Source organism: Gossypium hirsutum, chromosome D12 (assembly GCF_007990345.1).
Source record: "Gossypium hirsutum isolate 1008001.06 chromosome D12, Gossypium_hirsutum_v2.1, whole genome shotgun sequence".
Lineage (NCBI taxonomy): Eukaryota > Viridiplantae > Streptophyta > Magnoliopsida > Malvales > Malvaceae > Gossypium > Gossypium hirsutum.
In genome coordinates, this window is record NC_053448.1 from 4,999,944 (window position 1) to 5,017,098 (window position 17,155).

The 17,155-nt window shown below is 34.7% G+C and overlaps 2 protein-coding genes across 2 annotated transcripts; one reads left to right on the forward strand and one right to left on the reverse strand.

The window, feature by feature from the left end:
* Positions 1–2,147: 2,147 nt before the first annotated feature.
* Positions 2,148–10,291, reverse strand: LOC121224490 (uncharacterized). Its single transcript, XM_041107901.1, has 5 exons — positions 10,170–10,291; positions 9,508–9,609; positions 9,060–9,279; positions 2,642–2,743; positions 2,148–2,258 (listed from the first exon to the last, which is right to left on the reverse strand). Exons 1-5 carry the CDS (start codon positions 10,289–10,291, stop codon positions 2,148–2,150), a joined length of 657 nt encoding a protein of 218 aa, XP_040963835.1.
* A 5,010-nt stretch (positions 10,292–15,301) lies between these two features.
* LOC107940482 (exocyst complex component EXO70E2) lies at positions 15,302–16,270 on the forward strand. The gene has a single exon (XM_016873916.1). The coding sequence runs from the start codon at positions 15,302–15,304 to the stop codon at positions 16,268–16,270; it is 969 nt and encodes a 322-aa protein (XP_016729405.1).
* The last annotated feature ends 885 nt before the right edge of the window (positions 16,271–17,155 follow it).

The window sequence follows — 17,155 nt, forward strand, 5'->3', positions numbered from 1 at the left end:
GTAATGATCACCGAATGATAAGAAAAGGTTTTCTCGGAGAAGAAAATTTTGCAATTGTGCATGAGCATTTGATATGACACCCTGGGAATGGTGTAGGAGACCAAAGAGTTTCACATTCTGTATCATTGAATTATGATAACAGAGGATCGAGAAAAAGGCCAGGTCTTTCTATCCTTGGGTTACAGAGGGAGAAAGATGATTCAAATTTTGTATCCAGTGGATTGAACCTTGAAGATTATAGTGGGGGCAATCCGACCAAGTAAGAGATGATCATTACCAACCGGACAAGATAGCATTCAGACGCGTTGGCAATAAACCCTTATTGAGCAAGGGATAATAACAACTCAAACATTGAAAGATCATTTTCAATTTGCATTCATGCATACACATTTAGCCAGGATATTTTGATTCATTTTGATCATAATCACTAGGCATAAATAGGTTCATATAGGTCATGTTCCCCAAATAACAGATCAATAAAGATGGCAGGTCTTACTTTCCCGAGTTGACAGTGAGGCAGGTCGAAAAACCATAGATTGCAATTTAAAAGATCGAAGCCACAATGGTGAATCTTATTTCCCAGGCAGTGCAGTTGAACAGATTGAAGCTACAACAGCGGATCTTGCTTCCTCGACATTACAATTTAAAAGATCGAAGCCACAACGGTGAATCTTATTTCCCAGGCAGTGCAGTTGAACAGATTGAAGCTACAACAGCGGATCTTGCTTCCTCGACATTGCAATTTAAAAGATCGAAGCCACAATGGTGAATCTTATTTCCCAGGCGATGCAACGGAACAGATTGAAACTACGACGGCGAATCTCACTTCCCAGACATTGTAGTTTAAAAGATCAAAGCCACAACGGCGAATCTTATTTCCCAGGCGATGCAGCGGAACAGATTGAAGTTACAACAGCAAACCTCACTTCCCCGACATTGCAATTCAAAAGATCGAAGCCACAACGGCGAATTTTACTTCCCAGGCGATGCAGTGGAACAGATTGAAGCTACGACGGTGAATCTCACTTCCCCGACATTGCAATTCAAAAGATTGAAGCCACAACGGCGAATCTTACTTCCAGCCAATGCAGCGGAACAGATTAAAGCTACGACGGCGAATCTTGCTTCCTCGACATTGCAATTCAAAAGATCGAAGCCACAACAGCGAATCTTACTTCCCAGGCGATGCAGCGGAACAGATTGAAGCTACAACAGCGAATCTCACTTCCCCGACATTGCAATTCAAAAGATCGAAGCCACAACGGCGAATCTTACTTTTCAGGCGATGCAGCGGAACAAATTGAAGCTACGACGACGAATCTTGCTTCCTCGACATTGCAATTCAACAGATTGAAGCCACAACGGTGAATCTTACTTCCCAAGAGATGCAGCGGAACAGATTGAAGCTACGACAGCGAATCTTACTTCCCCGACATTGCAATTCAAAAGATCGAAGCCACAATGGCGAATCTTACTTCCCAGGCGATGCAACGGAAAAGATTGAAGCTACGACGGCGAATCTCACTTCCCCGACATTGCAATTCAAAAGATCGAAGCCATAACGGCGAGTCTTACTTCCAGGCGATGCAGCGGAACAGATTAAAGCTACGATGACAAATCTTGCTTCCTCGACATTGCAGTTTAAAATATTGTGGCCACAATGGCGAATCTTACTTCCAAGCTATATAGCGGAACAGATTGAAGCCACAACGGTGAATCTTCCTTCCCCGACATTGCAGTCAAATAGATTGAAGCTACAACAGCGAATCTTATCTCCCTGGCGATGCAATGGAACAGATTGAAGCTACGATGACGAATTTTCCTTTCCCGACATTGCAACTAAAAGATTGAAGCCGCAACAGCGAATCTTATTTCCTCGGTGAGACCGGGCAAAATTTGATCTTTCTTAGTCTTTACTCTGTTATCGTTACACGACAACGAGCAAAGAGGGGCAGCTGTACAAGCCCAATTTTTAGCCCAAAACCCAATACAACCCAATTAACCCTACCAATACACCAAACCAATTAAACTAACCCATTAACCCTCAACCCAAAACAATTAAACCCAAAACCCATTTACACCCAAACCCGAAGCCTAATAGCCCGGGCCCAATTTCCTTAAAAAATATCTGCCTAGGGTTTCAGAGACTAAAACCCTAGGCGCCGCCCCTTGACTTTTGGCCCTCTGCCATTGCCGCCACCGCCACCGGACGTCCTATTCGTGTCCATCACCGCCCATCCACTTGCGCCGCCGGTTACCTGCAAACAAACAAGAAAAAGCAACAACAGAAGCAGTAATAAATCGGCTATAAAAGCCGAACTTGTAACATTTTAGAGGGTTCTTTTTTTTGGTTTTTTTTAGTTCATATTTTGTAACAAAAACATTAGCAGAGAAATACAAAGAAAAAAAAGGATTCAAGGTGATTTGTTAGTTTTTTTTAGATTCATTTTTCATCCTTTTTTTCTTTTGTTTTCTTTTCGTTTTACATACATAAAAAAAAGAAAAAAAAAAAGGGAAAGGAGGTACCTTTCTGCCAAACGCCGCGCCGGAGGAGGAGGAAGCCGAATGGTTTAGACCTCATTTTCGCGTCTTTGGTCCATTTTTCGCTAGTTTGGCCTTAGATCCATGGCCTGAAAGCAACCAGCCTAAGAGAGGAACCAAAAAGGTTCCATTTTGCATCTCCGGCCGCCGCCCATGGCGGCGCTACGGCGGAGGCACGCCGGCGATCTAGGCCGGACCATGGCTGAATTTGGGAAAGGGGGGAGAGAGTTTTCTCAACATTTTTTTTAAAAGGAGAAGAAGAAAATGAAGATTCAAAAAAATTTTGGGTTTAAATAACCCCCATAAAACGGCACCGTTTTACCCTTAGGGGTCAGGTGCCAAAACGACGCCGTTTTGGCCCTGACCCGCGCGGTGACCCGACCCTAGGGGAGGATCCGCGTGTTTTCTTCGAATGGGTTATTTATGCCGCAGTCCCTCCTATTTTTCAGCGCATTACAGTTTGGCTCTATTTCGTTGTTTTCTTTTATTTTGATCTAGCCTTAAAATTTTACTTCTGTTTGATTTTAGTGCACTGAAGTGCTGCGTTTTAGAACTTTGGTTTATTTACTATTTCGATCCTTCCCTTTTTACGCGTTTCGCAATTTGATCCTTTTTGTTATTTATTATTTCGAATTGGCCCTGTATCTTTGTTTTTATTTTGATTTAGTCTTTTTTTTCTTTTATTATTTAGTTAATTATTTTTAACATTCTTATTTTTAATAATATTATTATTACCTACTTATTTATATTTTTTATTCAAATCTCGATATATATATACATGCATATATTTTTATGATATACATACATTATTTTTTAAAACTTATATATATTTATATATTTTTACATATTTTACCACTTATATACATATCTATATATCTATATACAAATTTTTATTTTCATAAATACATATACCTACTTATATACAATCTTTATAATTTAAAACATACCTTTATATATATATTAAATTCATACATACATATATATTATAACGTTATTCACTACTATTGTTTTATTTGGTGTTAATTTGTTTATTTATTTACATGCTCATTATTATTTTTATTTTATTTAAGTGCTTTAATTTTTTTATTTGTTTATTTACTTTTATTTGTTGATTTCTTTTCATTATATATTTTCCATCTTATTTATTTATCTTTTCTTATTTTGCTTGTGTATTTACATTATCATCATTATCATTATCTTACATTTTACTCGGATTTATCAAAAACGAAAAATTTTTCAAATAAGGCAATGTTTTGCGTTTGGAAATTTGAGAAAGCATGCCTTAAGGTGCTGGGTATCGATTTTTCTCGTTCAACCAAATGGCTTAATATCCTTTTAAAAATTTTAAAATAAGGTAATGTTTTGCGTTTGGAAATTCGAGAAAACATCCCTTAAGGTGCTGGGTGTCGATTTTTCTCGTTCAACCAAATGGCTTAATATCCTTCTAAAAATTTTAAAATAAGGCAATGTTTTGCGTTTGGGAAATTCGAGAAAACATGCCCTAAGGTACTGGGTGTCGATTTCTCTCGTTCAACCAAATGGCTTAATATCCTTTTAAAAATTTTAAAATAAGGCAATGTTTTGCGTTTAGAAATTCGAGAAAATATGCCCTAAGGTGCTGGGTGTCGATTTTTTCTCATTCAACCAAATAGCTAAATAGCCTTTCAAAAATTTCAAAATAAGGCAATGTTTTGCGTTTGGAAAATTCGAGGAACGTGCCCTAAGGTGCTGGGTTTCGATTTCTCGTTTAACCAAATTGCCAAATATCCTCTTGAATTTCAATCCATGCTATTCGAGTTTTTTTAAGGATCGTATTTTAACTTTCTTTGAAGTTTTCAGTTTTTCGACACTAAGACATTATGTAATCAACTAGGTACCAATTTTGGGCGTATCGAGGGTGCTAATCCTTCCTCGTGCGTAACCGACTCCCGAACCCGTTTTTCTGAATTTCGTGGACCAAAATCGTTGTTTTAATAAAATTAAATCGTTTATTAAAAACAACCACTTTTCAAGGTGATCCGATCACACCTTATTAAAAAAGGATTGGTGGCAACTCCCGTTTTTGTTTTCGTTTTCAAAACCCAAGTCGACGCCGTTTTTAACCAAAAAATGGTGTCAACAGTCATTATTATTTCAGTTTCTTTTTGTGTATATAAATAAACTGAATTGTGATAAAGTCCTAAGAAAATATGATTATTCTTAAAAGGTCCTTAGTCAAGTATTATTGTGGGCTTGGACAACAATAATGCATTGAGACTAATGTGTAGTTGATTGATGACAAAGAGTTGTCATTGACACAGGGATATCAAAATCAATACATGAGTATGTATTAGAGAACAACATATTGGACTGACCCGCTATGAGTATGTTTCTTGGATTATTATGTAATAATCACAATATTACTCATAGTGATAACTATGTACATGATCCTCAGACTTGAGATCATCATTGTCCCAATATCGCGAGTCATATATTTTGATACCGTCAAAACGTCTACCGTAACAAGTTGTACTATAAAGACTGGTGTTGGATATACCACAATCCATATAGTGGGAGCAATATCTTAGGCCTTTTGATGGAGTGAGACTAGAAATGCATAGCCATGCTAGAATAAGTTGATATGAGATATCACACTTATTTGTTTATTGTAGTCTGCTTAGAAAATCAAGAAATATGAGATTGTACTATACAATTGTGACTATTCCATGACTTGTGTCCAATCTAGATATTAATGATAAAATGATATAATACATGAAAAGATTATCACAGAAAGTTTATGTCAAATCACAACTTTTTCTAACTTGGGTGGCAACGATGCATTGTTAGATGCCACTCATTGCTTGTAATGTTAGAAACGATTTATTATTATTACCAATGTTACAATAACCTATGCGGCCACACCTTATAGTTGAAACGAATAGAATCCAAATACATTTGGCATTGTATTTAGTTGTCACGTGAATTAAATTAATTGTTGAATTAATTTAATTTAATAGTTAAATATTAAACACATTATATGTACAAACTTGTTGTACACAAATAGAGAATATAGATAAAACTAATATATAAATTTGATTCATACAAAATATTAATTATATATATTTTACCAAATTTATTAATATAAACAATTATATTAATTAATTTCGGTCAAAATATAAAATATATGGAAATTAATATTCTTTTGGAAAGAATATAATTAATATATGAATATGATTCATACAAAAATTAATTGTATATATTTTACCGAATTTATTAATATAAACAGTTCTATTCATTAATTTTGGTTAAAATATAAAAGACATGGAAATTAATATTCTTTTGAAAAGAATATAATTCCTTTTTTTTCTAAATTTTCATTTGTCTTCTCTATTAATACGAGAATAATCTTATATTCTTTTGGAAAGAATATAATTCTTTTTTCTAACTTTCCATTTGCCTTCTCTATTAATAAGGGAATAATCTTGGTTTTCCTTTTTAATATGTGATATCAAAGAGGATAAAAGGATGATAATCCTTTAGTGTGTTAATGTTACGAACTTAACAAAATAAAGGTCTAGCAACCATTTTTAATTCTCTCTAAAAAGTTCAAGAGAAAGTGGTTGTTCGTTTTTTACAAGGTGGATTACATAGAGGCTGGGACGTTTTCGTTATGGCTTGGAATCGATATCGAATCAGCAGCATCCTTTCAACGTTTTCAGTAAAGAAGGTACATTTTCAACCCTTTTTCAACCTGATTCATTTCTCGTACATGGATCCGTGGTTGATGATCACCAAAATAATTTTTTCACTGCGCCACAGGGCGTATTGATGATCCAACACTATATGCCAGTGTGATTACTTTGATTTATCGAATGATGCACTATGTGCTAGTATCTTTACTTCGGTTTATTCGATATTCCACTGAGGTGGCAAATTGGTGTGTTGGTTAGATGATCTGTGTATCTATCTTGAGTCCGAGTTTGGTTAATAAGGATTATAAATTATGAACTTGATAAATGATGTTGAATTGAAATAATGATATGAAATGGTACTATATGTACATATATGTGAAATGTGACTAAAGATAGAATGTGAAAGATCATGCGAACCAAATTATTACAAACCCTGAGAGCCAATATGGAAAATATATGAATCAATAGATTTAAGAAAGAACAATATATGACTTATAGACCTTGGTTAAACGGATTAGTGCATAATCTTGATTCATGAAATTTGCATGAATGAAATTAGATTATGTGTTGAATTGTATCTTTAATAAGTTAATGCTTTTGTATTAATTACTTGAATCATGAAAATACCACTGAGTTTTATCGCTCAGTGTACGGTTTGTTTATTCCATGCACAGGTATTATTAGATCTCTAATCGCCGCCTAACATGCGAATGTTTGACTGAAAAATAAAACACCAAATATATATGAAATTAAAGTAGTGGTGTCCGCAAGTATACGGGTCAAATTGTAATGTAGTATTGTGTTACAACAGAACACATGGAAATATTTCGAGGATCATACCCAAGAGAGGATGAATTAGATCTACTGAAATTTTTTTACAACAATAAGTTTAAATAGTAATAATTAAATTCTATATTACGATAAATCATAAAATAGATGAATATTAGAAATTAAATAACTAAAGTAAATAAACAATAAAATAAACAAACGACTAAATCAATTAAACTGATCAAGAACATTAACTTGTTTCAGAGGTTGTAATTAACTTGATATTCAGGCTTTAGGGTGGATTAACTATTAACTAACCAATTATTACCTCACAGCCTCTAATTAATTAATTAATTGGTTGATATTCGCTTATCTCCCGACCTCATTTTCTCAACTAGGATGAATTATGATTTACTTGGAAAACTTATCTCCCAACCTCGTTTAACCATTGATTACTTCCTAGGCATGTCAAGTCTAGGGTTTAAGAACGCGTAATTTATATAAACTAATTCGATTGACAAACCCATAATCTTTCGTTCATCACTTCCCTATCCACTCGTTAATGTCCCCTAAGGAAATTAGGTACTCTTGGTATCATAATCTCAAACTCAATTGATGTAAACATGTAAGTAACACAATTAAACCGAAAGAAAAAAAGATGTAGAATAATCCTGATTTGTATCGATTAAAAGTAGAATAGTGAATCTCTCAATTATGATAATAAATCTTGTCACTTGCAAAGGATAATAAACAAAAATACTTCAATTGAATAAAATAAATCTTGGACCAAAACTGATTCCAAGAGAAAAGAACAAAGCGTTTTAGAAAAATAAGAGAAAACCTAATCTAAATCTTACTTCTAAACTACAAGGGTTTTTGGATGTGTCTAAGACGACTTAGTTACATCAAACCCCTAAGGTTTTATTTATAGGAGTGTTAGTAGCCCGAATTAGGTCTTCTGCACATCCTAAGTCTTCATGTAAAGTTGATTGTGCAGACAAAAATAGCCTTGAAATACTTGGGCTCTACGTTGATCCTATGTTGCGCCATACACAAGCTATGGCCCGACACGATACTAAAATTATGGGCTTGGAAGTCCTTGTCTTGCTTTCACGGCTCAAGAAGATTGTGCTTTACTCGTCCCACACTCCTACGTCCATTGGGCCCTAAATTAAACATCCTACACATTCAATTCAACATATTAGAACTACCTAAGGCCCGTGTTGGCATAATAGGTCACTAACACTCACGAAATGTGTAAAAACTCTTATTTTTTTAAAATTTTAATACTAGACTACTAAATACTAAAAATGCAATAATAAATACTAAAATGGTTAGAAAACAAGCTCCTTAAGTGCGAAAATATCCCAAAATAACTACTACATTTGATAGCAGGTCAATTTTGAAGACTCGAGGAGTGATCCAGCATCCGATCTACAACTCTCGACTCAACAATGTTTGTATATGTTATAATTAAAGTCGGTAATGGTAGTAGAATGATCGTAAAGCAATAAGAAAAGAAAATTAAGAACATACAGATTTTACATGAAAAACCCTTTTGAGAAAATCCATGAACAGAGGAGGAGAAAATTCACTACTGGTGAAAATTAAATAATATAAAAGGAGTTTCGAATACATATATTTAAAGGTTGAAAAACCCTATTCTAATCAATGTCAAATAGAATAAGTGTAGTACTATAAGGAGTTTCGACCTCTCACCTCCACAGATCCCCTTATTTTGTCACTGTATTTATTTCTCCAACAAGTGACGAGATTTGAGTCACATAATCCCTAACAATCTCCACCTTGACATGAATTCTCAACAGAAAAGTTCTCCACCTCTTCCACAAAACCCCTAAAGGGGTATTCTTCAACAATGAACACCAATCGAATCCAAGCAATACTCAAACTTGGTTATAGGAAGAGACTTAGTCATCATATCCGCAGGATTATCATAAGTACTAACTTTTCTCACAATGATATCACCACGAGCAATAATAACACGCACAAAATGATACCAAATACCAATGTGTTTCGTTCTCTCATGAAACATTTGATTCTTCGTAAGGAATATGGAACCCTGGCTATCACAAAACACTGTATTGATCTAAGGTCTTTACTGAGTTCACCAAAAAGTTCCTTTAAACAAATAACTTCTTTACAAGCCTCAGTAATCGCCATGTACTCAGCTTTAGTAGCAGACAAAGCAACTGTAGTCTGTAAAGTGGCTTTCCAGTTGATGGTGCAACCCCCAATAGTAAAGATATACCTTATGAGTGACCTTCTTTTATCAAGGTCTCTAGAAAAATCAGAATCAACATACCCAATGACTCTATCTATATTTTTTCCAAACTGTAAGAAAACATCAGTAATACCTTGTAAGTATCTGAAAATCCACTGAACTATTTTCCAGCGTTCTTTACCGGGATTCACCATGTATCTACTAACTACATATGATAAACATGGACGTGAGCAAACTATAGCATAGATGAGAGATCCCACTACACTAGAATATGGCACAAGTTACATGTAGTCAATCTCATCATCTGATTGTTGAGACAAAGCCAATGAAAGTCTGAAGTGTGGTGTTAATGGAGTACTAACAGGCTTGGCACTCTGTATATTAAACCTGCAAAATATTTTCTCAATATACCATTTCTAACTTATGTAGAATTTACATGTTTTTCTATCTCTGGGAATCTTCATATCGAGTATCTTCTTTGTTACTCCTGAATATTTCATCTCAAATTCTTTACTAAGCTGGGCTTTGACCTTTCTTACCTCTCATTTATCTTTGGTTGTTATCAACATGTCATCAACATAAAGGAGTAGATATACAGATGATCCATCACAAATTTTCTTAAAATAAACACAACTGCCAAAACTGCTTCTTTTGAAATCATGAGTAGTCATAATTGAATCAAACCTCTTGTACTACTACCTAGGTGACTGTTTCAGGCCATAAAGGGACTTTTTCAGCAAGCAAACATAGGTCTCCTTTTCTGAAACTATAAAGCCCACTGGTTGTTGCATGTAAATATCTTCCTCAAGTTCTCCATGTAAGAATGTTGTTTTCACATATAACTACTCAAGCTCCAAATTATACATGGCCACAATACCAAGCAAGGCTTGAATCGAACTATGCTTAACAATTGGAGAAAACACATCTATGAAGTCTACACCTAGAACCTGACTGTAACCTTTTGTAACCAGCCTTGGTTTATACTTGGGTTCTTCAACCTTGGAGTCTCTTCTTTCTTATTGAATACCCATTTACAATAAACAACCTTTTGACCCTTAGGAAGCTTCATTAGGTCTCACATTCTATTCTTTTGTAGTGATTTCATCGCTTCTTGCATAGCAATCATCCACTTTCTTGAATCTTCACAGCTAACTACCTCGGAATAAGTAGATAGCTATTGATTTGTATCTATATCTTCAGCCATATTTAAAGCATAAGCAACTAAATCAGACTCGACGAACCTCGTTGGAGGTTTAATTTCTCTTCTAAGCCTATTCTTGGCAATAGAATATTGTGATGCTCACTATGGTGAAGAAGCAACTCTACTTTGAGTTTTTGTACTAACCTGAGTAGTAGACTCTATTGTAGATCTTTGACCAATCTGAAGCTCCACCTACTTCACATATGTGTTTGATTTCCGCTGGTCTTTATCCAAAGATTCTATAAGAGATAAGTTAAGCAGCATAGCAGTTTCATAAAAAAAAACATCTCTGCTAATCATAACTTTTCCATTTTTAGGACACCATAACTTATACCCTTTAACACCAGCCTTATGCCCAAGAAAAGCACACTTAATAGATCTAGGTTCCAATTTACCATTATCAACATGAGCATACGCAAGACACCAAAAAAATCTTCAAATCAAAATAATCAGCAGGAGTATCAAACCATGCCTCTTGTGGAGTCTTTTTCTCAATGGTTACAGACGGAGACTAATTATAACACCCCTCACCCGAATCCATCGCTAGAACAGGGTTACGGAGCATTACCAGAGTTTACAAATCAAACAGACAGAAAATGAAAACATTTCGTAGCATATAGCATTCATGCCAAAAACCAATCAAAATCATACATATTGTCCCTTGTACGAGCCCTCAAGGCCTAAAATATGTGTTAGAAACAAATCGAGACTAAATCAGATACTCAAAGAATTTTTCGAAAGACATTAAAACTTTTCAAAGTTGCAGGGGTTACACGGCCGTATGGCCAGGCCGTGTGACTCACATGACCAAGAGACACGCCCATTTCTTAGGTCATGTGGACATTCGAAATAGGGACACACGATCGTGTCCCAACCCGTGTCCGTGTAACTCATTGACTTGGGTCACACGACCAAGCCATACGCTCATGTGCTAGGCCGTGTGAGCATACTAACTTGCATTCTTAAGAAGATATAGAGGACACACGATCGTGTCACCTAGCCATGTGTCACACGCAGCTAAGACACACGCCTGTGTCTCTGCCAATGTGGACGAAAATAGGTTATTTTTCAAGCCACATTTCTCACCTAATTTCGCACCAACCTAACTCAACATTTTTGCACATCAATAAGCCATAACAAGGCATCCAAAACAAGCCAAAATCAAGTCTTAAATATGAAATATCACCACATACAACCAATATTCCCTTAGGCACCTCAAATGACAACTTAGAAACATGCCAACTAAGTATCTAAACTTACCTAAATGACCAAATACATATATGCATATTCAGACCACATTTTACTTTCTTTCATTCTACCATATCAAACACACATCAAATATGATAAGGCCACATATATACACATCAAAATATACCAAACACTTACATATAATTCAATTTAAAACATATAAATATACAATTTAATTACACAAACCTACCTCGACGAGTGTACGTAGATACGGATGCGACTAATCTAATATTTTCTCTTTACCTCGATCTAACTCTGTACAGGGTCTGACAGGATCTATACAAATAAATTTAACTCATTTCAATATAATTCTCTTTCAATTTAATCCAACATGGAATTTTGGCAAAATTACCATTTGCCCTATACTTTTAATTCCTTTGTAATTTAGTCCCTAGGCTCAAGAAATGAAATTCATGCAATTAAATCCTCACTCAAGCCTAGCCGATTTTTATACATATTAACAGCAGCCCATATATTTCACAAAATTCACAAATTTTACCATAAATTGATCATTTTTTTCAATTTAGTCACTAATTGATAATTTCACCAAAAAATCTCTTTACAAAAGTTGTTTATCTAACAACAACCATTCATTTTCTATCATCAAAATTCAAAAGTCAAGCATGTTCATTAATAGCAAAACCCTAATACTTTAACAGTTTTGCAACTTAATCCTTAGGCTAGCTAGATTAAGCTACAATAATCTTGAAAATAAAAAAATCGTCAAAAACGAGACAAAAATGCCACCTAATTGAGCAAAATAAGCTTGCCTAATTTTCAAGCTTCCACGGCTAGGTTTTCTTTTCTTTTCTTTTTTTGGTGGAAGATGATGATAATAGTTTATTTTCTTTAATTTATTATAACTTTAATCACTAATTTCCAAAATTAACCTTAATAATTCATTCAAATTCCAATGATGACAAATCCATGCTTATCCACTAACAACCTTAATGGCTAATTACTATATAAGGACCTCCAATTTAAAATTATATAGCTATTTAATACCTTTAGCTATTAGAACACAACATTTGGCACTTTAAGCAATTTAGTCTTTTCTATCAAATTTAGTATGTAAACGGCAAAATTTCTTAACAAAATTTTTATATGGTATTTGTATCATACTGCAGACCATAAAATAACAATAAAATAATTTTTTTAATTTATTTTTGTGATCCCAAAATCACTGTTCCGATTTCACTAAAAACGGGTTGTTACACTTATTAATCAGAAAACATGCAGCAGAGGTCGCTTTAGCCCAAAATGACTTCGGTAAACAAACATTCGACAATACATTAAACCTTTTCCATGATTGTTCTATTCATTCGTTCTGCAATGCTGTTTTTTTTGTAAAGTATGACGAACTGTCAAGTGTCTCACTATCCCTTCTAATTTGCACAATTCATTAAACTCATCAAAACATCATTCCAAGCCATTATCTATACGGAGGTGTTATATCTATTTTCCTGACTGCTTCTCAATCATAGTCTTCTAAGCCTTAAATGTGGAAAACACATCACTTTTTTGCTTCAAGAAGAATACCCAAACTTTTCTGGAAAAATCGTCAATGATCGTTGGCATATAATTAGTGTCACCCCTTGAAGGCAGTCTAGATGGTCTCCAAAGATCAGAATGAATACAATCTAGCGTTCTCTTCATGTTATGGATTCTTCTAGTGAATCAAACTCTCTTTTGCTTCCTAACAATGCAGTGCTCATAGAACTTTAGTTTTCTAATGCCTTGTCCATCAAAAAGTCCTTTTTTGCTTAATTTTGTCATGTCACTCTTACTCATATTCCCTAGATGCATATGCCAAATTCTAGTAACATCATCATCTAACAAAGAAGAGGAAGCGACGACTGCATCGCTAGTAACAGTTGAACCCTGAAATACATATAACTTGGCAATCTTTCTCTGCCCTTTCATCACGAGGGAACCCTTGCTAATCTTTAGAACCCCACTTTCAGTTGTGTACTTATACCCTTTTGAATCAAAAGTACTCAATGAAATCAAATTTCTCTTTAATTTTGGTACATGTCGAAATGTCACTAACTGTTCTGGCGACTCCATCAAACATATTATTTTTTATCATGTTAATACATGCGATTCCACATGAAGCATTATTTCCCATCAGAACAACACCTTCAGACATTGTTTCATATATTGTAAACAAATCCTTATAGGGACTCATATGGAAGATGCAACCAAAATCAAGGATCCACTCTTCGTTCACTTTACACTGTGTTTGGTTCAGTGTAATAGGTAATCCATTACGCCTCGATTACGCGCCTATTACATTACCACCTATTTCGGCGTTTGGTTCGCTATAATAGATATTACGCGCGTATTACAATACCAACCTAATCCCTAAATTCTCTACTTTTCTATTCCCTTCCCAAATCGAGGATTAGCTATTACGTCCGGCTTCCCTTCCCAAGTCTCTGTTTTACCCTCCCTCCCTACCCGACCCTCTCCTTTTTCTGTCCTCATCATTTCTCCTCGTCTGCCTTTACCGATTCTCTCTCTCTGTCATTTTTTCCCTTTCATTTGTTGCAGCACGTTTGAAATCCACTGCTTCATTTTTTCTCTCGGTCTCGGTGTGAGGTATGAATCTTGAACTTTTCATTTTTAGTTTTCTGTCTTTGCCTTGGATTGTGGCTGCTTTGCATGCTGATTTGTCTGACACTCTTTAAATCATTAATTTACTACGAAATTTGCGTCTTTATCTCCAGTCTCTTTCAAAACCTTCCCAACATTTTTTTCTCTTTATTTAATTTCTCTTTCTCGATTGAGAATTTGATGTTCGTTTGACTTTTTTTTTTTGGGTTGATGCTGCTCGATTTCAAAGATACAAAGGAAAATAAGTTTTTTAAGGTTTGATGGATTTTCTTTTAAGATAAACAATTGTTTTTGTAAATGGGCTTTTAAAGGATTAAGTGTTGGGGATTTAAGTTAATTTGATGATCAAATGATTTTTAATTTGATTGGTTTCAGCTATTTCCGACTCTCATCTTTGCTTTTGCATTCTTTGGCATTGGCAAAGTTCAATTTTCTTCAACTTTATGTTCGAAGTGGATAATCTTTTGATTGATTTCTTCAAATTTCAGAGTATCGAATTGTGTTGATCTGTTATTGATTGTATCTGGGGTTTATTCACTTTCACTTTCAATTTCAATTTCAATCCAAATCTTGGTTTTAATTTGGACAATTTAAATCCCTTTTTTTATTTAGCTGTGGTGAGGGTTTATCAAGTTGTAAATTGTTTGATTGATTTCTTCGAATTCAAAAGTGTCCAATTGTGTTGATTTTCTCTTGATTGTAATCTACGGTTTATTGAATTTGAATAAAGAAATTTGATTTGGCTGTAGTGAGGCTCTATCGAGTTTATAAACTGTGTGATTGATTTCTTCGTATTCGAAAGCATCGAATAGTGTTGATTTGCTCTTGATTGTTGTATTTAGGGGGTTTCATTGAATGAATCATGGTTCTAGAAAGTGGATTGTTTAAGTTCTATATATATCATTTGCTCGATCGAAAGGCTTGGCTTTGATTGTGTAACAAGTTGCCTGGTAGTGTTAAGTCGATTGTTTGATCCGTTTTTATTCAGTTTTCTTGTGTGTTCTTGGTTTTGATATGGATGGATGTCGACCCGGGGTCCCGACATATAAAGGAGACCTTCATGTTGTTGCTGCAGCTCACCATATTGTCAAGGCATTAGGAGCAACTAAGAATCTTAGTGATGATTTGCGGAAGATCCTTATCGATCTCGACTCTCATTTGTCGATGATAACTTTGAATATAGACAGCAAGGGAGGAAGGGGACTTGTTGATGTTAAGGAACGACTCGATCAAGCAGAAAGAAAGATCATGCGGTGGGAAACAGATCCAATGATGATATGGGATTCTGGACCTAAAGAAGCTTCTGACTATCTTGAAACTGTAGATGAAACTGGGAAATTGGTTGATGGTTTACGAGGGTTATCTGTGCATGAAAATCAGAAGCAGAAGGAAATTCTTCACCGTGCAATGAACATTTTGCAGATGGCAATGTCTAGGCTCGAGGAAGAGCTTATTCATATACTTGTTCAGCATGGGCAACAGTTTGAGCCCAAAAACATGTACTCTCGATCTATTCGAAAGGATATTGTGTATGACGAGTCATTTGTTTCAGTTGAGGATGAACCAACCAAGGAAACATCTAGCCGAAACTGTAGTAATGATGAAAGTGGTGAATGTATTGTAGATTTGGTCCATGCAGACGTAATTCCTGATATCAAGTCCATTGCAAAGGTTATGTTCACTTCAAATTACGGTCCAGAATTTTGTGACCAGGTCTTAGGGGGCTTTGGATCTGTTAGTTCATATTGCTTTCTCGAGATCTCAAAGGCAACGATCCTTTGCCTGTTGAACTTCGGTGAAGCCGTAGCAATGGGGCCTCATCGACCTGAAAAGCTACTTCGTTTGCTAGACATGTACGAAACTTTGGCAGGTCTTCTCAGAGACATAGATACATTGTTCTCAGAAGAGGCTGGTTCTTTCATTCAGCTCCAGTTCCATGAACTTTACGATCATGTGGCCGTATGTTGTAAAAATATAGTGTAACTAATTATATGTGGGATGATGAAGGAGCTGCAATATGTGTTTTCAACTTTCTTATGCAATTTTAGCTAATTTCTAAACATTTTCTCTCAAAGAAGTAGAATTCTGTTTATTGATCATTAGATTGACCTTTCGGCGTATAAACTGTTACATAATTGTGCTTCTATTGCCTAATTGGAAAATTTTGAGACAAGGATAAGTTACGTTAGTCCATCGTAAAGTTATAAAATTGTTGTTGGCGTTGTTGTTGTCAATAGTTGTAGTATAATATGCAGTATATATCTAATAATTTGTGTTTTGGTAGGTTCATACAAACATATGGAATACACATATTTTTGTTAAATTATATTTAATAATAATTATTTTAAATTATATTTTATAATATTATATATTATAATTTTAGTAAATTCATATATTTTATTAAATTATATATTTTTATTAAATTATATTTAATAATAATTATATTAAAATATGATTAAATTATTTATTATTTATATTAATAATCTTATTAAAATTTAATAACAATAACAATAATCATTTACCTAAACAAATTTATGCTAAGGGTATTCTAGTCAATTTAGTTTTTTTCCATTATGCTATTACACCTCCATTCCATTCAACCAAACACAAGATTACTATTACGCCTCTATTCCATTACATTCAACCAAACAATTGATTTGCTATTACACCTCTATTCTATTACGCCTCTATTCCATTACGCCTCTATTCCATTATGCCTCTATTCCAATACTGCAAACCAAACGTGTAGAGTTGTCAGTAGAAGCAATTAGGCGTTCACCACTGTTGTAGCCTTCTACTACATCAGCTTCACTGGATTGTTTTGGTTGTTTTTCCTTTTGATTCACTGCCTCTATTTAGATCTTGTTC